General features: G+C 46.4%; 2 protein-coding genes and 1 long non-coding RNA gene across 3 annotated transcripts in view; 1 reads left to right on the top strand and 2 right to left on the bottom strand.

Annotated features, from left to right (window-relative positions):
- CHGB (chromogranin B) overlaps window positions 1-13,232 on the bottom strand; it is a 72,598-nt gene extending 59,366 nt beyond the window's left edge. Inside the window, exon 1 of the mRNA XM_040597370.1 lies at window positions 13,166-13,232. The gene's annotated coding sequence lies outside the window, so the exon portion shown is untranslated. The remainder of the gene's footprint in view (window positions 1-13,165) is intronic.
- The window catches only part of SHLD1 (shieldin complex subunit 1), an 87,065-nt gene that overhangs the window by 33,063 nt on the left and 26,259 nt on the right, over window positions 1-27,743 (bottom strand). The window contains exons 3-4 of the mRNA XM_040599388.1: window positions 16,600-16,661; window positions 15,798-15,912 (exon numbers count right to left, since the gene is read on the bottom strand). Coding sequence (XP_040455322.1) covers window positions 15,798-15,912; window positions 16,600-16,661 — 177 coding nt within the window. The remainder of the gene's footprint in view (window positions 1-15,797; window positions 15,913-16,599; window positions 16,662-27,743) is intronic.
- On the top strand, window positions 17,462-27,126 carry LOC121089802. The gene is made up of 3 exons (XR_005828368.1): window positions 17,462-17,533; window positions 20,474-20,800; window positions 26,379-27,126. It is a non-coding gene; the product is annotated as an uncharacterized LOC121089802 (long non-coding RNA).

The following is a 27,743-nucleotide window of genomic DNA, read 5'->3' on the forward strand; positions in this document are numbered from 1 at the left end:
AGCTCCCACATATAAAAAAATTCTCTCCATCACCACCATTGCTATCTGTCTTGCCACACCCTTCCAGCCCCACTATTACATCAGTGACTGTTCCTAGAGCTCCTCAGCTTTGAAATAGTGACAAGATTAATCAAAACCTATTAGCCAGAGATTAAACAACAAACCCCATTTTGTACAGGATTCCTGGCCTCTCCCTTAACCTCACAGTTTAATTTCCTCCTTCCCTTTCCTGAATCCTGCACTTTCATTCAACCCATGTCCCTTCTATTGGCACTTTAGCACACTTGCACAGAGCCACAATATTGCTCAAGGGAACGGAGTCAGGCAGTGAAGCAGGTGAGGATCTCTGCAAGAGCAGCCTGCGCTTTCAATTCTAATCATGTGAAAGAAATGGCTCCTGCTGCTTGCTCAAAGCCAGCATCCGAGTGAGAAGCAGGTGGTAAAAACAGTCCCTGGGCAATGAGTCAAAACAGGGGATTTATCTCTCTTCTAAAAATCTAATGGAACTTGAAGAATTTCAACTACAGTTTTGCACTAAAATAACTGTCACAGGAAAATAAGAATCTCTAATCTCCCTCTCCCTGTGACAGGCCAGAGGCTCATGTCGTGGCAGGCCATACTCGACTGCTCTGGAGTGTTCCGTAAATCCCTTGCAGCCATACACAGAAGCATGTAAGAGCACCAACACCACTGTGTGAAACTTGTATCATGAGCACTAGTGCATTTTGGAATTGTGCTCTTGAAGGACTAGACAAGGAATGATAATTACCTGCTGAAATATCATCCTAGGCCAAGGCTTCCATGCTGGCTACCCAGAGACATACCAGATGCCATACAGACGGGTTAACAATGCCTTTCCCTGAAGATTCTGGGGCCCAAATAAAGACAATTTATAGACAAATTTGTTTCAGATGGGAGCTTAGTGTAGTGAAGGCAACCACCCTAAGTGGACCTTTGTTTTACAGAAGACTATCAACTTCAGTAAACACTCTGCTCCCTTCAACAACATCAGTTGACTGCCGACATCTGGCATGCAGTTGCTTCAGGACAGATCCACCTCCACTGATGACTCTGAGGGGTGAGGAACAGAGCTAATGCTTTTGAAAAAGCTGAGTAGGGATACAAAAGAAAGCTCAAAGCACAGAAGAAACTTCACACTACACACACACACACACTAAAAATCTATTTACGGAACAGGGAAGCCCAGGGAAGCACCCATTAAGGAGGAACCCAAAGCAAGGATCAGCTTTTCATGTATTTTGCAGCTTTACAGAGCCAGTAGCATCTGGCTACCCAAAACCACCCCTATCCTGACCTGGCATCAGCCTGCATCTTGGTCACTAAGAATTCCTGATGAGGTCTTGTACTACCGTATACATTCTTATTTGTGCCCATAATATTTAATGGCATCATGATGGTTACAAATGATGACTGAGAGGCACAGGCATTATAGAGCCTAAACTTGTCTATCATTCCCCTGTAAAACACATACTTGAATGGTTTCTATTCCCAATCCACAATTTTCCATCTCAAAGGAGTCCACACCTGTACTTCAGAGGATGGAAAATGATTCACAGAGAATTGAACAAAGTCTTGTTCTCTGACATTTATTTACAGGATTTAATTCCTTCTTATTTAAACAGTTAATGCTTGCTAACTGGCCTGGTAAGATAAAACAGCATTGGCACAAGTATGTACAAAATTGCCTCACAGCCACCTTAGGAACAATTACCATAATGACATTACTGCAGCCTGAATTAGATTAGGCCACAGCAGTGGACAAACACTGATAGCTATGATGAGAGGAATAAAAGCCAATATTGGAATGACAGTTAAAGATAAGGAAGAAATGGCCCACAGGGCCTTTTTACAGCACAGCCTCAGGGCAAGGCAAGATTACAAGTGCCCAGTCCCACTGTCTGGCACACTGCTCCACATGCCTGTTATGGGTCCCACTGTCTGGCACTGATGTGCACCCATAGTGTGGCTGTTACTGCCAGCAAACAAACTGGGCCCCTCTCACCAGACACTAGTAAAAGATCAATGATATCTCAAATAGATACATATTGCTTCTATATGCCAAGTGTGCACTTTTTAGAGCTTTATGATACTCTACAGCTAGCAGCCAGACTGCTGTCATCAATGTGAAGTATTCATAGCTGGTCGTCTCCAGCAGATGGAGCTTTAAGAAAAGCTACAAATGCATTTGTTAAAATAATGAAATTGGCTATATGGCATCTTGAAAGCAGGCATGAGCTTTTGCGCAGCCTCCTTTTTGAAATGAATGCCAATAACGGTTTGTTATAATGACATTTTATACAGATACACAGATTCCCCTCCTTGCTCAACATTGAGTAAATCCCTGGACTGGCTACTTAAGTAGGATCACATTTATTTTCCTGGACCTGACTCATAGGCCTGTCTGACCTTTTTAAATCACTAAAACACTGTCTTCACATTTTAGTTTTGCCATTTCAAGTCTAAGTCAAACCTTTGAGCCTTATAACCAGGAAGGACTGGAAAACCACCTTTGCAAATACAAGGACTACAAGCACATCAAACATCAAAGGCAGATGCAGAGCAAACATTTCATTGAAAACTATGCCAGAAGGGTTTTGGAAGTGAAGCCAATAAAACCCATGAAGTTGCCTGAAATAAAAGTCCAGCAATAACAGTTGTTTTAGGGATCACGCTGAAGACTTAGCACACAGCACAGGATGGGAGGACAGCATTTAAGACTTCTAGTTTTTAACTACAGGCTTACAGAGTAAATATTTTCACGCTGTTTCAAGGGCCATCTACTGAAAGGAGCATATACTTTTCGGGATAAAAAGAATGACATTGCCCAGAACGCACAACAGGTAGGTGGGTCTACACCACCACAATTTTCACGGAACAGAAGACAAGGCAGTGAAAGTGCAAAAGCAAGGAATATTACAAGGGAAGGAAATAAGAAAACAAGCATGTGAACAGATTGAAGTGACCAGCAAAAGAGCAAAAGACAACTCTGACTTACCTGCAGGGATCTTAGACTTCTATTACTAGGTAGTAAGAGACCTTTCAAGAGAGCACCTTTTCAAGACCACTGTACTAGCCCAGGCATAGTTCAGTGCCCAGCAAGGAAAGACTTCCCCTCCTCCAATACAGGTACCAAATCGGGTAGAAAAAGAAAAAAATCTAGCAAAACAATGCACAAAGAACTAAAAGCAAGGACAGACTGCTCTGAGACATATTTGCAAATGAGGAGCCTGAAGCATTTAAGAGGAATCTCTGTGAACTGAATGGCACCTGAAAAAATACAATAATCCCACAAATTTTTGCTCACAGGAAAACAAAACCTCACTAAAAATCTTTTAGCAATGTAAGGGATGCAGCAGCATACATTCAGTTTGCAAGCCCTGCTACATATAAGCACGTTTGGCAACTCTATATCCAGGCTCTAGATCATATAATGCACCGCAGCAACTCTGCATCATCTTGACAACATATGGATTTTACATTAAAAATGGAAAATAATCTAAGTTATGAGCTACCTCAGAAACATGTCTTATTCTCAATGGTGAATGGGACAAGTGTGTTCTCTGATTTATGGTCTAATGGTTCCATTGGGAGTATTTACTGTTCCTCACTCTGAACCTTGCTTCACCTTCTCTGACAAACAAGGACTAAATAAACATCTTTCAAAAGTTTAAAACAGGTTCTTTGTACCTAGGTCACAAAACTCCAAGGTGCTGCTGGGCTTTGCTATTACAGAAGGCAGCTAGAGACTACTGTCCTCTGTGTAGTAGACAGCTATGGAGCACAGCATGGTTGCTGCCCCACAGAGATCATCAACCATGCAAATGAGACACACAGAGCCCACAGGTGCAAAAAATACAGACCACAGCAGGGAAAAGCCATGCCCAAGGTAACAGAGCAGACCTACAGCAGTCAGTGTGACTGATTTGACGAGAAAAGGACTGTAAAATGTGGGAAAAGAGCTGAATTTGGCTTTGAACAAACACATTCAGTCTTGCATGTGTGGCATATTTGTTTGCCTCAGCTCATTAACTGGTATAGAAATCCTAGGTATATCATCATCCTTTAAATACATGGCCACATCTTTGCAGAATGGTCATTTCAGGAAAAGAAAAAGACCACTCCTCTGGAAATCTGGTTCGGACCACACATCTTATACATTCTTTGCTATCAGATTTCACCTGAACTACATCCTGGTTAAGCAGCTGGCAAACAGCCACATGGTCTCCCCTCTTCCCCATCAGGACTTAACATTAAATACTAGAACACAGATATGTTTTGCTAGCTTGAAGAAATGTATCAATGCAATGCACAGAAAAGTTTTCATTCCTGCAGGAAGCCGAAAAGCCAATGCCCTGGACAGTCAGGAGAAGCACAGTCACTCAGATCTTTGCAGGGCTATGCTCTACAGACACAAACCAGCATTAGCTGGCATCAGCCAGGAGCTCTGTGTCAGTCCCTACCTGTAAAAGTTACTGTCAAGTACCAGAAACAAAAACTTCATCTCTGTCATGCTTCATTAGAGTTGGAGAAGCTCCAAGTCCAGCACCACCAACACATGCACACATACAACATTAAAAAGAAATCCCAAACCAGCACCCCCGTGACCTGCCACAGATATTTAGTCTGTTGCACTTATTAACAAAAGGTGACTCATTAAGCAATGGCAATTTGTTACAAGGTCAGGCCCACTCCCAAAGTTACCATGCGGATGAGCCACTAGCTCCTAGCTCTACAGCAATCATGCAGCAGTTCCCAGTACGAGGCCACAGCATCCAGTTACAAATTTGACAGGCAACTGCTTAGGACTGTCTCTACAGAGAAAACAAAACTCCTACCAACATTTAGAATAACTTAGAAACATTTAGAAGCTTGGAACGATTTAGAAATCACTTCACCGCGTGAAGTTTGATGTGAGCCTCCCAAATTGGAAACCAACCCATTCTGTTTCTGCCTCTACACAGAGAGGCTGGCAAGGGTTTAACTAGCCTATACACTCAATTAAAAGCAACGAATTAAAGGAAACAACGGTAATGGTCCCTCAAAGTCACCCTGAAATATACAAATACCAACTTCTGTGTTGTGCCAGCACTTTTTAAGGATTCGGAGATAACATGCACAACACGTACTATGCTTCTTTCCATGCTGAAAAGCTTAGTAATTAGATTGGTGGATACAGCTGAAACTGTATGCCTAATGAGAGTGAACCTACCAAATCCTCTTTTTCTGCGAAAAAAATATGAGCTGGGTAGCAGAAGAAAGCTCAGTCTGAGCAGAATATGCAACTCCAAACAAGTCAATACAAACCCTCAGACTACAGCATGCAGTTGCACTGCACAGTTGTTCCCTAGCACCTCCAAGAGACAAATTACCAAGCTCTCTTACACACAGAACCGCAGAATCCCATCAGACAACTTCAGTGCATAAGCACAACTCCTTCTCTTTGTTACTGAAGCATTTCCTCTGGACTTGATTTCTAATTATCAATGGTTTAGTATGAACTATTCACTTCCACAGAACACAGAGGTACTCTGAAGCATTGAAGTCTAAAAGGCAAGTCACATGTTGCAGTTTTTCCCTTATTAAGTACAGTGCTCTAATTCTTAAAATGGGATTAGTTCTCTTCCTCAGATTGTGAAGAACAAACCACTTTTTCTCTTCCAGGATTTATTTTTGGGTGTTGCTTTATGTAACACGTTCCTGAAAAATTAACTTACAAAAGATGTAAGACCTTCAGCAATTCAGTGGTGCCAAGCAGTCGTGCTGAGTGCTTTATTTTTTGTGTCACACGGTTTCCCTGTATTCCTCTTATGTAAAATAGCATGCATTTCACTTTGCAGCTTCATTGAATATTCAACACAACTGAGCCACAAAGAGATGCCCGAGAAGGTAACGTTGCCACTCTCACCAGAGCCATGCAGTTACCTGACCCAAGGGCCTGCCTATGACTTCAGCAGAGCTGCATAAATTCAAGTCCACTGAGCATCTGCCTCACTGGATCACAACATCTTTACAAAATTATTAGCATTTGGAACAATTCACCTTTTTTTTCCTCTTGAGAAGACTAAAGTATTATGAAAAATCTAGTATTTGGATCATATTTGAGAGTGTACTTGGTTAAAAATCATCAATAAAAAACCCCACACATTTGCTTGAAAATAGGTGCTTTTTCTCTTTGCATAAGCTAAACAAATAACCTACCTTGACAAATAACTGGATGTTTATACCAGTATCAGGGACAAAAGAGAAAGCTGCTAAAAACAGAACTTTTGGAAAGGCTGAAAAAAATGACAGTTGCACACAAAAAAAGGTTAATAACCAAGCTTTAAAGAGTCTTTATTTCTGTAACAAAATCAGATACCAGCACAGCTGTAATTCTAACAGGTAGAAGTAGGAAGGCTATTCCCAGACAATAACAAGTAAGAACATCTCAAGTTGGAAGGGACCAACAAGGATCATCGACTTCAACTCCCTGCTCCTCACAGGACACCTAGAACTAAACCATCTGACTCAGAGCGTCGCCCCAACAATCCTTGAACTCTGTCAGGCTCGGTGCCATGACCACTGCTGTGGGGAGCCTGTTCAGTGACCTACCGCCCTCTCGGTGAAGAACCTTTCCCTAACATCCAGTCTGCACTTCCCCTGACGCAGCTTCATTCCATTCTGTGCCCTGTCGCTGGTCACCAGAGAGAGGAGATCAGCACTGTCCCCTCCGCAGCCTCCCTGGAGGCAGGTGCAGACCGCGATGAGAGCACCTCTCAGCCTCCTCTCCTCCAAGCTGAACAGACCAACTGACCTCAGCCGCTCCGGCTCCGAAGTCTCGCCCTTGAGACCTTTCACCATCTTGGTAACCCTCCTCTGGGCACACTGGAGTGCTCTGATGTCATCCTTATGCTGAGGCCCCCAAACCTGCACCAACAGTCGAGGTGGGGCCACATCACTGTGGTGCACCCCAGCACACTGCTGGCCCCTTTGGCTGCCAGGGCACACTCCTGACTCACTCAGCTTGCCGTCAGCCCAGAACCCCAGGTCTCCTCCTGTGGGGCTGCTCTCCAGAGAGCCTCTGTTTTATGCATTTTAAGAACTCAAGAGAACTGAAGAAACTAATCCGTTCTGACAAGCTCTGCATTATATCTGACTGAGTCATTCTTTGCAAATCCATGAGCTGAAAAATGTAGCCATTTACCTTACTCATATTTGTTGTGACACAGGCCTGATTTTTATGTTTTTCTTATTTATAAGGATTATATGAATAGTCTAGATGGACTATTTTAAATCAATGGATTATTTAGACACTGTTCACTTTAATTGCTGTTCATCACTTGTGATTTGTGGTTAATTAATTACTTGAGTGTTTAAGTATTGTTTCTGTATTCTGACTGGATGCCTGAAACTTCTGAGAACAGGAAAATACTTCATCAACAGGCAACATCAGTCACCTTATGCCAAGATCCACGCAGTAAACAATGAGCAGCCAACACTCCTCAGAAGTATTCCCAAACCAGCTTTGGGGATTTTTTAGCATCATTTCTCAAAAGCAGTAAACTGACACAGGACTGAGCTCAGTACAGTGATATACATCCCCACCACCAGGTGACGAAAAATAAAAATCACCAGCCCTCCAAGTTCCAAGCGTGCAAGCCTGGCGGGATCAGAAAGGGTAACATTGCTCACTAGAGGGCAGCAGGAAACAAACCAAAACCAGTACAAATCCACCGATTCCCACAATAGCAGCCGTGCTCTTCATCAAGGCCAAGGCAGTTACGCACAGGTCACCTGCCTTAAAAAAACAATTAGTTCTCACTGTGTTTGGGATTACGCTTCAAACTGAGGTGGGTTTGCAAGTAGGAGAGCATGTTCACTTTCTGCAATTGAAGGAGACCGTAACAGCACAAATCACCTTGGTAGAGCACCCTCCCCTTCACCTCCTCATTGAGCCAAAAAGTAAAATATTCTTAAGGTGATCTTTTTGGTAAAGGGAGACTATCAAAAGTTTCAGTACCTAACCACAGCTGCCTGGAGTGCAACTACAAGTCCTTTTTAGCTCAGCTTTGGCTCAGTCTGAAATATCATGCATGTTCTGGATTTACAAAATTACACAGACCTCTTAAATAAGACTATATATAAAGGTCTTTAGCCTTCAGGTTGTCTTCAGTATGGCCAGACAAAAAGCCATTTTGGAAATTCTGCAACTTTTGGTAGCAGTGGTAGCTCAGACAGCCAAGGTATAATTTCTATACATTGAGTTCAGGGCTGAATTGAATCTCCAAGTGCCCACCAAGCACCACCTCTGAAAGGTTGTGGCTGACATGGTAAGTACAGCCTGTACCCTTCATTTTCAGCTTCTACGCCAGCACTTGTTCACAACTCCCATACAGAAAATGTACGAACCACGCCAGGCTTCTTCAGTAAACATGACCCATTTCTGCAGAAGAGATTAAGCAACTCTTGACAGCCAAGCGGACGTGGTAAACAGCAAAAAGCATTTAAGGACAAGCCAGAACACATGCACCAACATTAGCGTGACTCTACAGTTGCTAATAAAAGACATAGCGACCCACTGCAAAATTGTATGTATGTAAATTCACTGGGTATGTGTAGCATTTTCTTCAGCAGAATCCCAATTGCCTATAGAACTGAAAGCTGTGTTAACAGGCTAGAAATCTCAGCTTTGTTTAACGTAAATGCTTGGTTGACTGAAAATCCAGAAAGTGCCTGCAACAGTCCAAAAATTGTGATGGCTTTTATCTTTAAACTGGGTTAATCTTGTGATCAGATGTCCTCTTGATTTGAGCGGCAATGTCAGCAGCAGTGCCATAGCCCAGACTCACTGATTTGCCTGCAGCCAGTGAGTCTCCACTGAAATGGTTTGGCTCCATCTCCCACAAGTTCTCACAACTTGTTCAAATGGGCTATTTTTGAAGAAAGCCTACAAAATCCACAACTGATCAAAAAGAACCTACAGCCTGGGTCCCCACAAGGGAAAAGCAATTAATACTCTAACACTACTTTTTCCAGAAATTACTGTTCTGGAAAGACTGTAACCGCATATGGAATACTGGACACATTGCACACTGCTGCACCTTGGCATATACCTGTCTTGCTTCCAGAAAGAGCAGCTGTCCCCATCTCATCCACACAAATATTCACGTGGCTGCCCAGCAAGTTTCCTGGGCCAGTTCCCTGAGCTGACTCTCACGTGGCCACCCGGGTACCAGTGCTAAGGATGGAGTAGGAATAAAGAGGCACGATCAGGGGCAGCCTGGGACTCTTGCTGCGTTAGAGAGGTCAAGGCAGTCCATGGAAAATAACCAAAGGTAAGCCTGGGCTCAAACCTGATGCAAACTGCAGGAACACAAAGAGTGCCTTTGGAAAGGCAACTAAAGGTTGAACACCTCTATCCTTCCAAACTGGCTTTTGTTACTGAATTCTTTTTAAAAGCTAGCCAGCTTTTAGATACACACAGGCCTCTCCAATCACACAGTGAACTCTGTCTTCCTTCACCACCCCATCTCTCCACCATCATCCTTCCTCTGCTACTGCCATTCTTCATTTTCTTTGTTCCTGTGACACTGTTTTCTGTGTACCTTCTCTTCCACTGGGGGACTCTGTCTACCCATCCATTCTCCTAAGGACACAGCTTTTTAACTACTTTTCATTACAAAGACTAAGCGATTAAGGGAGAAACCACAGGACAAACAAGGAGACCCACCCTCCCAAGATTGCTAGCCCCATGGAATGACCACGAAGACAAATGCGGCTGAGCTCTGCCATGCTTCAGACGGGCATGGTGCCATGGCCGAGCTCAACGCTGCCTCCAAGCTTGGCAGAATCACTCCAGGGCTGCACTGGCAAATCCAGCTCTGCCAGAACACAGATCACAGCCAGAGCCCAGGACCCTGCCTGCTCCAATCTGTAGAGCACATCTGTAACCTATTTTCTAACCCATTCTTAGGCAACAACTTTTCCCGGCCAAGCCTATGTTTCTGCTGTCCCTGGTATGCTCTGGTTCAGTGCCCTACAAGAAAAAGCAACGTTGCCAGTGCCTTACTTGATTGGAAACAGCCTTTATTAGCTGCCCTTCAAAAGATCCAAATAATTTAAGGCCTTCCCACACACACACCTGAGCGCTGCCAAGAAAGAACTTTTGCTGGCAACTTTTCTTAATCCAGAGGAAGTAGTAAGGTGCTGCTGCAGCATTGTGCAGCCGAGTGATGCAGATTAGAAACACTATAAACGAATAATGATTTCTTAAATTATTTTCCAGTATGGAGTAAACAAAAAAAAGGAAGCATACTGAAAGGTTCACTGATCCAAATTAATTTTCTCAGTCTGTCACCACTTAAACCCTTGAATTCACTATGACAATAAGCTAAAAGTATGCATGTCTGTTGCAATAGCAGAACCCTCACTCCCGCACAAACTGTAAACCCACTTATTTATACATAACTTAGACATTTAGTAGTATTCCCACAGGACTACTGTTTTCTTGCCTAGGGATGTCTGTTTTCATGGCTAATGGGTACTATCTCCTGCTATTACAAGTGACAGAGCCTCTCTAGGCTAAGACCTATTACTAGTGACTCAGGTACCGGGAATACCTCCATATCCATTTCCGACTACCGAGGCTCGAATGACATGGTATTTTAGTTAGTCTCAGGCCACTTCATGTGGCAGATGTCAGAAAACACAGCTTGTCCTGTCAGTCTGCTTCTTTCCCAGAGATGTCACATTCCCAGAGACCTAACGCCCTTTTGGAAATGCTTTTGAATCACTAGGGAAGATCCTCACCCCTAACAAAAATCTTTCAAGTTTCATGAGAACACTCATCATGCATCCTGCCCAAACCCCAGGATGCAATCTTCTGGTAATACTGTGGGGTGCAAGCTATAGCCACCCGGCTCTCCTAAATTATCTTGTATCACAGCAGCAGTTTACAACGTCTCATGAGAAAACAAACAAGCACAGGAGCTTCCTTTGCCAAGATACCTTTGACAGAACTTGCTTGTCCAAGAACACCTGACACAGGCACTGCTTTTAAAACTGTCCTCCTGCCTCCTCTGCCACACTGACCAAACTCAATGGCTTAGAAAGAGAGTTTAAGCGAGTACGTATATTGGTTTGATGCTGTTAAATAGAGAAAGGAACCAGGAAGTTCAGAGCCTGAATTGGGTCTGATGTGATACTTGGTTATTTCACTCGCAGGAGTAAGGAACCACTTTACATTATGCATCCCACAGTTACTGCCAAGTGGTTTCATTTGCGAGGGGTCTCTAAAATAAGCGAAGAAGGAGAAGGTTCATAGGCCTGATCTGCCCTCCCAGCCACCTGAAATCCCCACTGACACCAGAGGGTACTGGAGACAGCAAGGAGGCAGGACCTCGGCCTCTCAGCTTACCTTGGTACTGAAGTTCAGCTACATACTTCACACATGCACAGTAAACCACTTGCCCAATGCTGTCATTTCAGTTTAGAGCTGCCTGTCTTCACTTCCACATACGTCACTGCTGCTATGCCTCAGACCAGTCTTACGACTGCTGAGCAGTCATGCACTTCTGTGTATCCCATTCATCAGACCAATCAAGCTCAGTTGCCCTGAGCCACACTAAATGGCGTTTGAGCAACTGAGCTACCATTACACACATTGCAGGAACTGCCTCACAGCTCCCAGAATTTCTTCCTACCTGCCTGTGACACAGGACTTGTGAAATCTGAGTAGACAAATGCTTTTCCAGCCTTTGAAGTTAGAGGAACTTCCCCATCCTCCTCTCCCACCACAGCGGGAAAAGCTTGCTCAGTACATTCCTTGTAGTGGTGGTCAGCACTCAGGCACAAAAAATAAAGCAAAACCTCAAACCAGATACACTATTCCTCTAACGGCAAATGGATCATGGAATGTGATATGTGTCACGGTTTAAACTAGAGGTTACAGTAGAAGATCTGCATTATTAGTAACATAAGACACGTGACTTCCTGGTCTGCACAGGAAAACCAAAGCAAGGATTGGTTTGTGGATGTCATTACAGTTCTGGATGTCCCACAATTAGAGGTTAAGACAACTGCACAGACAAGTAGTCAACATCAACAGAGCTAGATCAGTTGGTAGATCCCCGTGCTTACCTGTTTAGCATGCAAAACAGTGGAATTGCGACCAAAAAACTCACACAACAAATTCCAAGTTCCTACTTCTTGGAACTAGGCTGAAGTAAACCACCCAGTGCCAGAGGAAGAAAAGGAGCCAAACTCTAATTTTACACTACTTGAGACTCCAAAGCAACCAGAAATGTCATCACTGACATTTCACCTGCGCAGGTGCCTCGACAAACTATCTCCACACGTTATTTGCTGATCAGATTTTATTTTCCCCCCACAATATTAAATATAATTACTACAACCTTCAGTCCAGCCAGTATGAATATATGGCAAGAAGTGTCATTGGGCCCATGCATTTCAATTTCAGACTTCCTGCCATGTATTTACACTGACCGGGCTGAGGGATGTAGTAATCAGAATGTGCCAGCTATCCCTTTATCTTTCCAATACACCATTACTCCTAAGAATACGGAGTAGTGGTCGACCTAAAATGCCACTTCTGCAGGAATCAGTCCTCCTTCAAGTGAGGAAACGGCTGTCTCCCAAGAGCTGAACTGAAGCAGATCTCTTCACACAGGCCATTAGCACAAGCAAACATTCACTGTTACAGTTCTAAAGTAAAGGAATACAGAGGCCACATCCCTAGCTCATGCTTGGGAGATACATGATGAGCACATGAAGAACGTAAGGAAAAGTTTAAAAACATTTTTTACTGACTATGGCAATTTGAGACAGTATTTCCTACTAAAGTCTGGTGGATTGCTCTGTGGGTTAGTTCAAGTAACTCTCTTCCTCTGAGAACACACTAAACAGGAAGAAACAGCGTTGTCAAAACATTAGCAGCTGATGGTATCCTCTTAGTTCCTGGGCCTCATCGATTCAGTTCACACGGAATCTGTGAAGCTGGAACAGACTGTAGCTCTGGTAAACTGTGCTTTAAGACATGCAGATGCACCAGCATCAGGCTGTGGTTACTCAGTCAAATGACACACTGCCTAAATAGATAATGCACTGGCTAAAGAAAAAGAGCATGTAAAGAGGCAGAAGCTTTTACCTGTGGGTGGAGAGGGAAAAGTATCCACAGAAAGGAAAAGCTCCTCACTGTTTTCAGAGCTGTGTGAAGGCAGAAAGCACTCTGCTAGATCACAAACAAAGGGTAGGTCCAATACTGTGCTCTCCTCTGAGTTATGACTTGGTGGCATCTCCTTTCCTTCCATGGTCCCACTGCAGAGACACAAATGTAACTGAGCTGAGTTTTTAGAGCATGAAAAACTAAGCAGAAGTTAACACAAATGATCTGACATTTTTGCACTGCTTTATGAGCTGAGAGAAGCTGTTCTAGCATACTTTTACTTCACTTAAGAAAGTAAGAGGAAATTTAAAGGTGTAAAGGAAGAACAACAGCAAAACTCATAGACAACAGGCCTCAGCCCTAAGCAAGATAACTAGAAGTCCACAAGAAATCTAGATTTCTTAGAGACTTCCCAGAAGTACAGATTCAGGCCCCACAACCAGAAAGCTATGAAGTATATTCCCTTCAAGGTATATTATGTGTGCAATTTGAAAGGAAACAGGTTCTACAGGGTCCCTTTCTACCAAAGCTTCTAGAAGTCACAAGTTAAACCCCTTTCTCCTGGCTCTGTTCATGAAGTTCATCATGCTCACTAGCAGAAGGAAGAAGCATCTTGGTAATTTGGTAATCTCAGTCTCACAGGGATGGCAAGGATTTCCTGTGTGGGCAGCTGTGTTCTATACCCTGTGCACAGCACCCTGGAAAGCTGCGGTTAAAGCATCCCCATATCCTGACATCCTTCTCTTGAGCTCCCTCAACCAATCCACCACTGCTGAGGGCAGGAACACAAGCAGGGTGGATAGCAGGACAGGGCTGGTGCCACTCAGCTAAACATCTAGGGCCACAATGGATGGGCAACTCTTTTGGAGAACATGAAACCGAAGTGTTCCAGTCCTACAGCTTCAAGCACAGCCACACAAGTGTCTGGAGCAGAAGAGGAGTGAAAGGCACAAACCTGGGGGGGCAGGAGCTCACAGAAGGACAGATGGAGAGAGCAAACAGGAATCCACGGGCTGAAGCATGATTAGCACTGACTCAGTAACAGGGGTTCTCAAGAAAAGCCATCTGCAAGAAAAGATGCAGAAGAGCCCCAAACACTCTCAATTTTCCCCCGATACCTCAGCCACTAGCTTTTAGTCACCCTGCACAACCCCTTGTGACGCAGCTGAGACTCTCCCTAACAGTAAAGGCTCCGGGCAGAGCACTGCTGTACACCAGCTCACACCTCCAGCAACACCAGTGAAGGAACACCAGGCTGACCCACTCCTTACTGCAAGGCCTTATGCCAAAAAGACTTTCAAGCAGGAGCTTCACTTTAACACCCACCACGCACTGATGGAGACAGAGTGGGGTAAATGTGAGCTGACATCATCTTTTTTTCCCTCATTCAAGTAACAGATTTAAGCTTTTCATAAAAAAAAAACATGGACAGAACAAGTGTTTCTTGTGAAATGTGAATTTAGTCCCCAGCTCTTAACAGAGAATCCAGGAGCTTTTGTGCAAGTTTATTCCTTCAACGTTTTGCCTACTTACATGCAATAAAAAAAGCAGATTATGGCTGCCCCCTCCACCAGCTCTATCCTTCTGCTATTTTGGTAAGGAGTGGTAGGAGAGGAACCAGATGGAGTGGTTGGGCAACTGCTTGGGACCTTGCAGGCTCACATGTATTTCCTCTTCTGTAAAAGGAAGAAGGCAACACACTCTTATCTCAGGGGTACTATCAGTGAGGAATGTCACAGTCCCAGGGGCCAAAGGAAACCCTAGAAGGGATTAATACTGAAAAATGAAGTAAATACCCCCATGCAGATTGTTTTTTAAGTCAACACCATTCTTTAGGTGCTTCTGTCTTGAGTAAACTTATAGCTAAGATGCACCTCTGGCCTCTTCAGAATGCTAACTCACTAATGAGCAGAGTGGAGATGTTGGCTGTGAGACCAGCTGCTTTGCCTCAGAGTGACAAGCAAGGTCAATGCATTCACAGAAAGCTTCCAGGAAAAGCAGAGTGGAAGGTTAAAACCAAAACAAAGTACAAAACCCTCTGCTCCCCAACAGTCACTGCAGGGGGAAGCTCCTCCTCCATTGCTTTTCATGTCCCAAAACACAAATGATCTGTGAGTAAGGAACACAGTGAAGGAGAAACTTTCCTCAAATACTGTTTTCATGATTTCTGCTACTTTTTAAGTACACAGATATTTTAAAGAACAAAACTGCCTATTTCAGTCCTTGGTCTGGAAAAAAACCCCAAAGACCATACCAAAAACCCAACCAAACCTATCCCTCCAAGAGCAAATGGGAGATTATAGCAAGAGGAGCTGCTGATGTGGTATCACAGCAGATTAAGGCTGTCATTGATATGGGCTGCTGTGATCCTGGACATCTCTGCCAGCTGCCTGTGCTGGCCTCCTTCCTCATATTGCCTTGACAGGGCTAACAACATGTGCAGCCATGTGATGAATCAAATAATCCCTTGGAACAGCTCCCTCTAGTCCTCCTAAATCAAGTATGTGGCAGTCCTGTTCCCAGAACTGATGGCGACTTTTTTGTGAGGATAAGCAAGACAGGAGCTCAGCCCGGAGCCTTCAGGCATATGAAAGAGCCACACTTGGTGCCATACCTGGGAACCGCACGGATGCTGAAGCAGTCCCCTTGGACAGAGTCCAGGAGCAAACAGTCTGTTCCTGTTTCAGGATCCTCTCCTTCTTCCTTCGTGGTTTGTTAGTCCCAGCCTGCTGGAATGAAACAAACAGGTCACTTACGTGCTTCACATCAGCTGATCTGGCTGACGGACGGTGTGACCTTTCAAAGCACATATGCCAATCGTCAACAGTCTGTCATTCATCACATATACCGCCGTTTGTTGGGTCTGGCACAGAGAAAAGTTTTTTTCTAGGAATCTGAAACAGCACATCTAGTAATGCCCTTGAATCTTTTGACAGCAATGAAGACCTCCTGCGAAGGGGTGGGTACACTAGAAATAAACCCAAGATTTTCTTCAGAAGAAGCTGTCAGGTGGGCTGTTTACTCAAAACCTATAAAGGAAAGAAGCCAGTAATAGCTGGCATCCTTCACTCCCTCTTGTGGAGGAGCAGGTATTCCCCCAACAGGTTTATCTAGCCATCCTTTGACGCCAGCACTGATAGCCTGTGCTGTCAAACCTTGACCAGGAAATGTGTGGTAAGGCAGCCCGGCATGTGAAGCAAGCCACAGGCCCACGAAACCCAAATCCTGTTCCTCACCCTCTGCCATTACCTCATTATTTTCAGTGAGCAACCAGAACACATATATTTTTGGAAGGAAACCGGATTTTCCTCCGGGTCACCCTTGACCACTGGCACTGCGCTGCTCCCAGGAACCCCCAAACACCTGGTGGGTGACGTGCAACAACCATGGTGGCAGGCATTGGGTGTTGGCCTTACCGGCTGCTTTTGTGGGGCTGCTGGAGAGAGGGTTCTCTTCCTCCCGGTCCCGTTTCCCTTTCCTGCAGGCAGAGACAGACATTATTTCAACAACCGCTTGCAAAAGGAAACAGAAAAACCATGGGGCAGCCCCCACAGGCCTGGTGCCAGGCAGGCCCCTCCACAGCCCCGCGCCTCGCCTCATCCCCGCTGCCACTTCCTGAGGAGAAAAGCGGCTGCAGCGCCCGGGCCCCCCTCAGGCCCACCCCGGCCCCCCTCAGGATCGCCCAGGCCCCCTCAGGATCGCCCCGGCCCCCTCAGGCCCGACCAGGCCCCCTCAGGATCACCCAGGCCCCCTCAGGCTCGCCCGGGCCCCTAAGGCCCGACCAGGCCCCTCAGGCCCGACCAGGCCCCTCAGGCCCGCCGCCGCGCTGCCGGCCGGGAGACCCGGGCCCCGGGCAGGGCCTTCCCGCGGCGCATCTGCCGGCCCCTGCCGGCGAGGGGCGAGGGGGCGCGGGCGGGGCCGTGCGGGCTACGGGCGGCCGCGGCGGGCCCGGGCCAGGCGCTGCGGGGGCCGGGGAGGGGGGCGCGGGCACCGCGCTGGCACGGCCCCAGCCATGGCCCCGCCGGCCAGAGCGTCTGCGCGGGCGGCGGGTCCACCCGGGCAGCGGCCGGCAGCCGCGGGGTGTGCGGAGAGACGCGAGGAGGAAAACACAATACCGGAGGGCCGCGGGATGGCAGAGCTGCCTCTAGCCCGGCTTTCCTCCGGGCGCGTTAACGCCGTGTCACTTCCCCGGGTTCCGAGGGGGGCGCTGTGTGGAGCGCCGGGCGCGGCGGCCCCGGCCCAGGGGCCCCGGCCCAAGGCCCGGCGCGGCGGCGGGCACAGGGCTGCGCCGGGTCCGCCGGCTGGAAACCGCATAGTGCGGCTTGGAGGGAAGATAACCCCTGTTCCCAGGTGGGAGGTGAGCAGGTGGGTGGGCTGCGGACGCACAGAGCTGTGCAGGGCAGGGCAACGCGGGCGGCGTGTGCGGCGGGGTGCCCGCGCCGTCCTGCTGGGCACCGGCCTCGGGGTGAGCCCCTCCACCGCGGCACCGGGCGGCGGGCGCGCTCTGCCTGCAGCCCACCGTGTGCAGGGCATCGCGGCCCGGCCCTCGCTCCGAGCTGCTGGAGGGCACGCGTTCCGTATGCGTGTTCAGGGCGTCTCGTGTTCCATACACACGTTCAGGGCATCGCACGTTCCATATGCAGGTTCAGGGCATTGCGTGTTCCATACACACGTTTGGGGCATCACACGTTTTGTGCGCATGTTCAGGGTGTCACACGCTCACGGCCGCTCACACGTAGGGGCAGGATACACGTGTCTCAGTTCTAATGCAACGCAGCACTGACCCTCAGAGAGCACTGCTGGCTCTTACGAACTCCACGTGCTCCCCCACCGGGGTTTGCCCTCTCTCAGGGGGCTATATGAGTCAGAGGTCACGATCTCCCATTCCCACAATTACCTTTATCCTACTTTCAACCAGTTTTCTGTCAGTGGCAACACTTCATTAACTTGTGGCCTCCGCCTGCAGTGAAAACTTCCTCACTCAGAGGCTTCTTTCTGCATAACTTCAGACAGGGGTGTTCTTTTCCCCATCCATTCTTAGTTTCCCATCCTTCCTGAGGCTGACTTCCTCGATTAGAAGTCCCTGCATTCATCACTTTTAACAACTTTAGAGAGTCCACTTGGCCTAAACTTTGTGCTCAGATTTGTTTAAAATACAGCTAAGTAACATGGCACCAAGGAGGTTAATGGGCAGCACGATGAAAGCATCACAAATCCTGCTGGGAAGTAGGATACAAACTGCGCTGAATTTGGGGCATACCCATTGCCTAGGCACGTGGCACGCATGCTGCAACAGCGGCAGCAGGCACGGTGACAAGGACCCCAGGGCGGCAGCCACGGCACAGACATCCTGACCCTCCTCACAGGGGTGCAGCGAGTGCTCCGGGACACGCCAGACGCTTTCCCAGCAAAGAGAATATAGCGCAGTGCTGCTGCCAAGCATGGCACAGCCAGCCGTGCCGGGGCAGCGGCGGCCGGGGGCAGCCCCTCTCTGTCGGGCGAGCAGCCGGGGAGGAGGGCTGCCGGCCGGCCGCTGGGCAGGCTGCTGCCAGTGGGGAGCTGGCTGCGCTCCCTGGCACGCACGCTGCCGCTGAGACTGGGAGAGAGCTAGTCGTTTTTTCCAAGAGCCTTGGGACTGCAAAAGTACTGGTGGCAAATTATTGTGTTTAGAAGGAAGTCACTAAAAGGAAGAAAATAAATTTGAAGTCCTGTGGAAGCCAAGAGGGCTTCATTTTTCTCCCAGGTGAGCTGGCTCAAGCTGGGAAAGGTTCCCACAGGGAGGGCCTTTGAGTCTGCTTTTCAGGCACAGCAGCTACGCCTCTGCCTTGCATTTACAGCCTCCCTCTAGCCAGGCCTGGGCTTTTGGGATCACCAAGCACGTGGAGATGCAAACCTGGCTACCTCCTGGGCTGTAACTAATCCCAGACACTGCTCTAGTGCCAGGCTACCTCTTGCCATTCACTGCCTGTCCCCAAGAACTACCCACCCCTCTGGGGAGTGGGATGGCACCTTTTCTACAAGCTGGAAGGCAGCACCACAGCGCTTCATTTCGCTCCAGAGAGTGGGGCTAGGGAATGCAAAACGTCAGCAGAATTGCTTTATTTAGCTATGGGAGCACATGCGATATTACAGCGCCCAGAAACCAGTCATCTCTGTGATTTCATCCCACCGGATAATCTGGAGCCTTTCCCATTAGAAAAGCTCCGGCAGTGGGGAATACCACTGGTAGGTACTGCTGGGTCCTGGAAAAGCAACAAGCTCCAGTAAGCAGAATTGACAAGGAAGCCATAGCGCTTATTAACAAACACCTACAGCTTACCAGTTTCTATTTGTCATATTAGGTGGACAACCAGATCTTTGTTTCATTTTCCGCCTCTCCCTCACCAGAAGGGAGAGGTCCTGTGCCTGCCTCATAAAGCTGTGCACTCCCCCAGTCCCCTTGCCACTGTAATCTACATTCTTTACCTTTATTCCTTATGGACTGCATTATCAGCAAAGAGATTACATTTGCCTACATTGTGTAGTGCAAGACTATAAGTGTGTGCTGTGCTCCTTCTTTTTATCAGCATGTTAAAGTTAGCACATGATAAAACTATGCTAGCAGCCATGTCTGAAGTTGGTTAAAGAAGAAGATACACAAGAGCCAGGAAACACAGAATAAAACCCCACACTTGACATTTACCAAAGATCAGACTACTGAGGGTCACACATGGGGAAACGGAAATACACTTTCTGACTATTGCAGCTCTGTCACAATGTCAGTTTTCAGAGTGTTGACAGTCTCAAGACCAGAGTCTTAAGCTGTACAATTTCATGTCATTGAAGCTAATGGATATCTGCCAACTTACCATCTTAAAAACATAATAATAACATGAAGAAAAAAGTCTGTCTTCATAAACAGCAGAACTAGCAAGCTCATGTCTTTTCAGTCCTTTCCCACTGTCACACCACAGGGCAGCAACTCTGTCTACTCACTTCCTCCTTTCACAACAGCTACAAGTGAATTTAGTACATGAAAACAAAGTAACAGCTGAATAGCCTCTGCTCCACAGGAAGTGCCCAGGGCAGAAGAGATGCTAAGGAGACACAAACAAGATTGATTTTCTCACTGTTGATACAAAATTTTTTTCTGTTGTTTAATAGAAATTATTAAATCAAAGTTTGTAGTCTGCATACTTCGAGTGTTTTGAGTTCACTCCCCACAATGAACTAGCCCCTTTTCTCAAAACTGAAAGCAAGCAAGAAAATCCATACATTTAAATTATTATTCACATGCATTTCACTTCCTAGCTCTAGAGGCTGTTACTAAAACGGATGGAGGTTCAGGCTGTACTGGATTCCCATTCTGAAGTTCCCCTCAAGCCCTGCAGACAGTGCTTTAGCAGCCTTTGCTCTGGAAAAACCTCTTGCAGTTACACCAGGAATGAGTGTTTTCAGGCTTCAGGTGAGCCACTGTGAGAAACAGCTCTTCAAACCCATGAGATGAGAAACTGCAACTGGCAACTCATCTCCACTCCTTCCAGACCACTAAGGTTTGCTGGTGGCACTGCAGACAGCAAAGGGTAGAGGAAGGCTGGAAGAAAAGCTCTCTTCTCCCACCCCACGGCCCCACACAAGGTGAGACACCTGGCATTCTCACTTAACTTTTTGCATGATCATCGTCCCTTCAACCTACAGCTGTGTCCTTTGTGTGCACACCATAGTTCAGCATGGAAAGTGCAGCTCATCTGCAGAGGCAAAAGACTTAAAAGCTGCATTATGACAGCAGACACACAAGGAGCGTCTCCAGACTCCCTGGTTGAGGTGTGTTATCCATCCTGATTCCTACCAAGGCTGGACCTGGGTTAGCACAATTGAGGGAATACACTTGCTTACTTGGAAAAAAATCCCAAACCATACCTGTGCAACCCCCAAAAAAAGCGTTTGGTTGCCCTAAACCTCATTGATTTATTTAGATTTATTAGCTGGTCAGATGAAAGGTATTACTAGTCCTTCCAGACATGCTACAGTTAAGTCTCCAGGACCACACAAAAAGACATTGTGCATTTCACGTTTTGCCACTTCAAAGGCAATCGTTCAAACCAGCAAACCTCCCCCTAAAGGGTCAGATCCACTTAAGTTGAAATAGCCCTCCTTGTCATTACTATCTCCAGACAGAGGTAACGCGGGGCTAACGCCTTGCAGAGTTTGGACTGAACTATCACAGAGCACTTACCACTGATTCAGGTTCCTGGCTAACATGAAGGTCAACGTATAAGCTATCCTACTTGTCTTTCTCATGCTTAGTCAAGTAGGCATCTCCAAGTTACCCCAACCCCGTAAGCTGTGCCCTGGTAACTGTGTTTCTCCTCAAGACAGGTTAAGGTTGCGAACAGCCAGCAGTCATCTGCATTACAAAGGGTGGGTCAGCCAGGCATCCAAAAAATTCTTGGTTTTCTCCTTCCTGGCTATAAGACAAGTAATGCTTTTTGCTTCCTCTTTCATTAACTAGGAGTTTAAGCCTTTCACTTGCTGCAATCAGCACCCTACGGTACAGGAAGTTTAAAAGACCAAATGTTATTTCTGCTGTACCACATGCCAGTAAATTGCCTTTCCCCCCCCACCCCCTCCCATGAAGCTGTTGCTGTCGGTCTGCCAGCAGTATCTGACTTTTTAAGGTGCTACTTCTAAACTTTATGTGAAATCATGGTAGCCAGTTCATGTATTAATAACATGCCTTAGAATTTTGTGATTTCAGGAGGAAGTTTCTCTCCAAAAAGTAGTTTTCTGTTGTAAAGCCTTGAAAATGTGAATGTTGGGGACATTCCAGTACCAGCAGGAGCCAATTTTTTTTCTTACAGTCCTGTCCAAATCGTGCCTCTCTCCTTTGAGAGCCTTTGCTGGAATGGGCACAGAATGGCTCCTACCCTTCTGACTGATATTACCTCTCTTCTTTTTTGGGCTACTCCCTTCGCATCTGCTGCTCCTTGATTCCACTTTGAGGTAAAGTTTTTTAGGCTGCTGACACTATTATTTTTGTTCTGTTTAAGCTTTTAGAACAGTGGATGCAGACGTAGGGTTCCGTGGGGCCTCATTTCCTCCCTACAAAGAGCTTTTCTGCATCAATGCTCACTAACCATAAAACAAAAGCATTATATGATGCAAGGATAGACATGAAGCACACTATAACTTAACTCTCATCTTGCACCTAAGCACAACTTGGGTCTGTCTTAACTAGCATTGTATTTCCTTCTTACAGACTTCCCCTCTTGCAAAGTATTTCTATTTAAGCCTCCACACCCATGCTCTTCCCTTGCATTCCTGCTACCCAGTGATTCTGTACATCCTAATTGCTCTGCCTGTGCCTGTGCCACAGCTGCTGCCCGACGGCAATCCTGCACTTTGCAGCTGTGATGAAGGAGGCACATAGGAAGAGCAGAGGCAGCCTCTCTCTGTGGGGCAAAATAACCCTTTAAGTATTGATTTAGCCTTTGGCGTTTATTCCCTTTCATTCTTATTTCTACCTTATGAAGCAAGTGATCTACAGTCTCTTCAGCTTCTCTGTCACCATACATACCAGGCAGCAACTGGACTCCTTTATTTCTGGCAGGGACCGTGTGTCCGAGTTCCCAGTTCTTGTACGCCTGGGATCTGGGATGGAAATTGTTACAGCTGCACCTACATATGTCTATACACACATACATATCCACCAAGGATTTGTCATTTTCTCATGCTGTTGGGCCTTTAGGGAATTTCCAAAAGAAGCTTCCAGCCTCGCTTGAAGTAAATACTCCCAGGAGAACAGGAAATAAAGTCTAGCTTCTTGCCTGGATTTTCCATAGCCTGATACAGTATGGAGGTCCAGCAAGAAGTGTCAATTGCAGTATTCATGCACTTCTCTCCACTATAAGTCCTCTAGGGCTTAAGGGCTGAGCCACCTTTACTGACTTTCTATACTGCTAGGGGTCTCTCCCCTGTCTAGTAACAGACTTACTTTTGTTACAGCAATCACATCAGCTCTGAGGTCATTACCTATCCATCAGATTTAATCAGAGTTCAAAAGTAATTTGAGATGAGCACACCCACATTGGCTTTGTATCTTCTAGAAGCCAGGCTCAAAATAAAGGGAAGAGTCATGTCCTTCATCTAGAAGGCTGGCATCCTGCAAGCGGGGTTATGATGAATGGAGTGAAACTGAAGGCCAGAGAGCATGGCATTATCTGCTCCCCAGCAGTTCTCTCCACTGTATTGCTTCAGGGAGCTTCTCAGAATATCATTTTACTTTAACTGAGTTCTCATTCATAAGGCATAGGATTGACAATGGCTTTGGTATTAATTTCACACAACAATTCTAGGAGAGCATCTTTGTAACTTAAAATGGAGGCTCCATTCTGAGCCTGTTCAATGTATCCTGATTTGAGGTGACAGCCTTATTACCTGCCCCATATATTATTTTGGAGTAGTTACACTTTTTCCCATAATTTCTTTTTATGAAGTTATGGCTGCTAAACTCTGGCCCTCTGCTAAGGTCCATTCAAGTCATGCCCGCTTCTAGTGCCTGCATTCTGGCAGAGTCACAGCTGGAGGACTAAAGCCCACCAAAAGCCAGGCGTGTACCAGTGCCCCTACATGAAAGGGGCACTGCTGAGCTCTAACTCTCTGCAGATGTGCTGCTGACAGAAAGTGGCAAGAAAGTGCTCTGAGACCTGTTGGCTTCTAGCTCTTCTCCAGTACTCCACCTGGGCAGTACTCTTTCCTGAGCTGTGAAATGCTTACAAAGGCCTGCTGGTTTCCCCAGCAGGCCTAGCAGTTACACCATAAGGAAAGCAAAGACTTCTCTCCGTTGCTACCCTTTTGCTTTGGGCTATTCAGCAGTAAAAGAGTGGTTTTGCGCCTTCCTCTTCTGAGCTGTCACCAGAGCAGAAGTGCAAAGGAAATTGTGCCCCAGCCTGGAGATGATGAGGGAAGCAAAGCTAAACCTGTCAGTGATACATTAATGCAAAAACTGATCTTCCCATCTGTCTGTGACAGCCTCCTTGTAAGTGTTCACATGAGCTACCCTGATCCAGCGTGACCAACGCTGAGAGCGTACTATTGTGCAATCAACCTACACGACCACCTCAAAACGAACACCAGGCTATCACACCTCCAGCTTCAATCCTCAGAGCTCCAAAAGCTCCCGCTGCTACTGAAAGATTGAAGCCAACTGTGTTTTTTGTTTGAAGAGATTGGAGCCTTGTTGCTGGCTTTAGGCTAGTATTTCTGGTGTCCTGGTTGCATTTATTTATGGCCTCCAATTACTACAGAGATCCCGCCCTGTTGTACCTTTTGGAGCAGGAAGAGCGGTGCAGCTCCCAGGGCTGGCACATACCCACGGCTGCCTAGCCTGCTTTTCCACTGCCGGTGCTGACACAGCTTGGGAGAGGATTACGAACGTTTTGGACTTGGGCTGAGGCAGGAGAACCCCACAAGACCTCTGCCCTGCTGGAGCACAATTTCATACACCGTGTTCCTGAGTCAGCTGGCGGATGGCCTTGAATTCCTTTGGTAAAAGCATCAGACTAAGACTGCCTTAGGCTCTGCATCTGAGCAGATACAGAAGAGACCCTGCCCTCTGGCCTAAGGCTTATATATTGCCTAAAAGCAAAGGTGCATTGCAGATAGAGCGCTGGTCTTTGTCCTTAGTTTCCAGACGTAAGCTCCTTAACTGCTTTACAGAAGAACTCCCTCCCTTATCTGTTATTTTTAGATTAGCTATTTTTAAGAGATTGCCTGATGCCTACTTACTCGGAGGTTTTTTTGATGCTCACATTTCTTGGTACTGAATGCTCTGTTTTATTTGCATTACACTGCATCAGTTTATATTCTACTGACTGGATTACAGACAGTTTGGCCTAGGCAGGCATGGGAACAGAGAGGTCTCATTAAAAACACCAAATTAATGGGGAAAAAAAAAAAAAAAAAGAAAAATCAAAGCTGTAGTGACTCAGTCACTGCCTCACTTTACTCTGGGAACAGAGCCGATTCCCTTGGGTGGAGATGTCTTTTCCAAGGGTGCTGCAATCTGCAAGCTCTGGGCCTCTCAGCACTTTTGAAACCAGGGTGCAGTCGACAAGAATTTGGCACGTACCTGGCTCAGGGCTATGTTAGGCTGACAGACAGGCAGATATTCCTTTTGTATTTTCAACTGTAACTTCAAACTTTCAACTTTTCCCCCTAAAAAACAGGGGAGGGGGGAGCAGGGAGAACCCTTTATTCCCCCACAAAAAATCCAAGTTTGCTGATGGAAATCTACCAACTGCAGTGACGTGCTGGACCAGCAGCACCAGCTCCCAGCACCAGCCCTCTCTTCTCAGCATCACACAAGCCACTCACGACTTTCCCTCCTGTCCCTGCTGCCAGTTTCTGATTGCCCCCAGCTCAGGCAGACGGCCCTATTGGACCCTGCTAGGGGCTCCCTGGCTCCGCACGGTCTTGCCTCTGCATGGGCAGCTCTTCCGCACCCCAGCCAAGCTCACGCAACAAAGGCTTGGATGAAGCATGGCTAACTGCAGTGCCTTTCTCCTCTGCCAGGGGAATCTCTGCACCCCTTCTTTATATAAAAAAGGAAACAGAAGTGTGCCCAGACACGGATACAACTGTGGTTTTTAGTAAGGGATCACCTGATCAGGAATGAAAGTGTTTGTCACCCTTTATTTGCCCCAGGAGGGAATCTCAAGTCCTCTGTAACATGGGCTTGCATGTTGTTTTTCTGAAGTTTCCATTAGCTGTCACCAAGTCCCTGATCCCAAGACAGCGACAGGCCAAATGTTTGTTAACATGTTTACCACTTTTTTTGTTTCCCAGTCTTGGGGGGAAAAAATATCAGAGCCTGAGCACAGCCTGAAACCTGAGCAGCCTGAGCTGGCTGTGGCTCTGCTTTGATCAGGCCTCCAAAACCAAGGAAGGACAGGCAGCTCTGGGACCTGGCAAGCCGCAGCGTCTCTCCAATAACAGAGAGACAGGGGTGTTAGCGTTTAGAGGCATTAGAAACAACTGGGGAGCGGGATATGTCTGCCTGCTACTTGGCTACCTGAGCATATGTGTTCATGACATACTGTCTTGGCTTGTTGTACAAGCCCACAAAACCCTATCAGGCTGTTACTACCAAGTTTTCCTCCTAATGCAGACAACTGTGATGGATCCCAAGCACTCCAATTCACACAGATCTTTCTAGGTGGAGAAGACAGCAGCCCTTTGCTTCTTCTGCACCACAGTTCTGCCTGGAAGTTACGCAGAGACCAAACCACGCTGCCAGTCACTGCGCCATTGCACTGCGATGCTTTCATACCCCAACTCAGAAGATCAAAGTCATATGTTTCCAAGTCTCGTGATGACTGAACTGAGAAGAAATGCTGAATTTTTGGAATGCAGACATTCTGGAGGAAAGTTTGCACCTTTTCAAGTGGCTATTAGAGTCAACGAACTTCTATACATAATTCATACATATATATATTTTCAACCTGACAAAGTAAGCTTAGCAGCTTCTTGCTAATGATCTCAAAGCAAAACAGTATACAGTGGGGCTTTCAATGCATGATCACAGCATCAATAATAAATCTCTGTAAGAAAAACACTATTCCCCAACTACACCAAAGAGAAGAACAAAAAGGCTTGCTTATAACCCAGAAACTCCAGCTAGTCCTGTTCTGACCCAGGTTACTCAGGGCTCAGCATCAGAGGGCAGGTGCTGCTCATCACAATTTTTGCCGCAAGTCTGAAAGATTCAAGCCAAGAGTTCATTCCAAATAGCAGCACCAGTACAGACAAGCAAGCCATGAGATTTGTAACACGTATTTGAAGACCAACAAGGAACTAGCCAACTAGTAATTTAAGAGACTAAAGTAACTGCATTTAGGCCTCCAAATCACTACTGAAACTTGTATTTAAACAGAGCATAGGTGTTTTCTATTTATAATGCAAAAAGCAAGGGCTAGAATGGTTTCTATTACACTATCCATTTTTACTTTTGTACTGTGGTTTCTTCTTACTAGAGCTAATGTACCTTTCTCTCTTCATTTATCTTATGGTGGGAAGTACTTGTTTGCTTCCCCAGCTGGAGTTCTGATCCACACACAGCAACTCAAGTCACTTGAAGCTGGGAGAGGTTGACCGGTTCCTTCTTTGGCCACATGAAAGTCTGTGACTTTATTTCCAGTGTCACAATGTCCACAAAGCAAGCTAGTCCCTCACCCCAGTGTATTATTGGTTGTGCCTACTACGGCAAAACTGTCACGACCAAACCATGCATGTCTGTAGCTGAGAAGTGCCAAGTAGGTATTTTTACCACCATTTGACCTTTTAAATCAGAAATCAGAGCAATGGTATATTTAACATTTTGGTGGGATCTGTCACTGAGTCTGAAGAATAGCTGCTCTCTGCAATAGCCACTCCACCTACCAGTACCATATTGCCCATAATCAGTCACCTTAGGTAGCCAGCATTCAGTTGGTAGGTAACACATGGGCACATGGGGGCCAGGCACCAGAATCGGATCTCCACAGAGCTGTGATTTCCATGACTCACATTATTTAATAGCAAC

The sequence above is a fragment of the Falco naumanni genome, chromosome 6 (assembly GCF_017639655.2).
Source record: "Falco naumanni isolate bFalNau1 chromosome 6, bFalNau1.pat, whole genome shotgun sequence".
In the NCBI taxonomy this organism is placed as follows: domain Eukaryota; kingdom Metazoa; phylum Chordata; class Aves; order Falconiformes; family Falconidae; genus Falco; species Falco naumanni.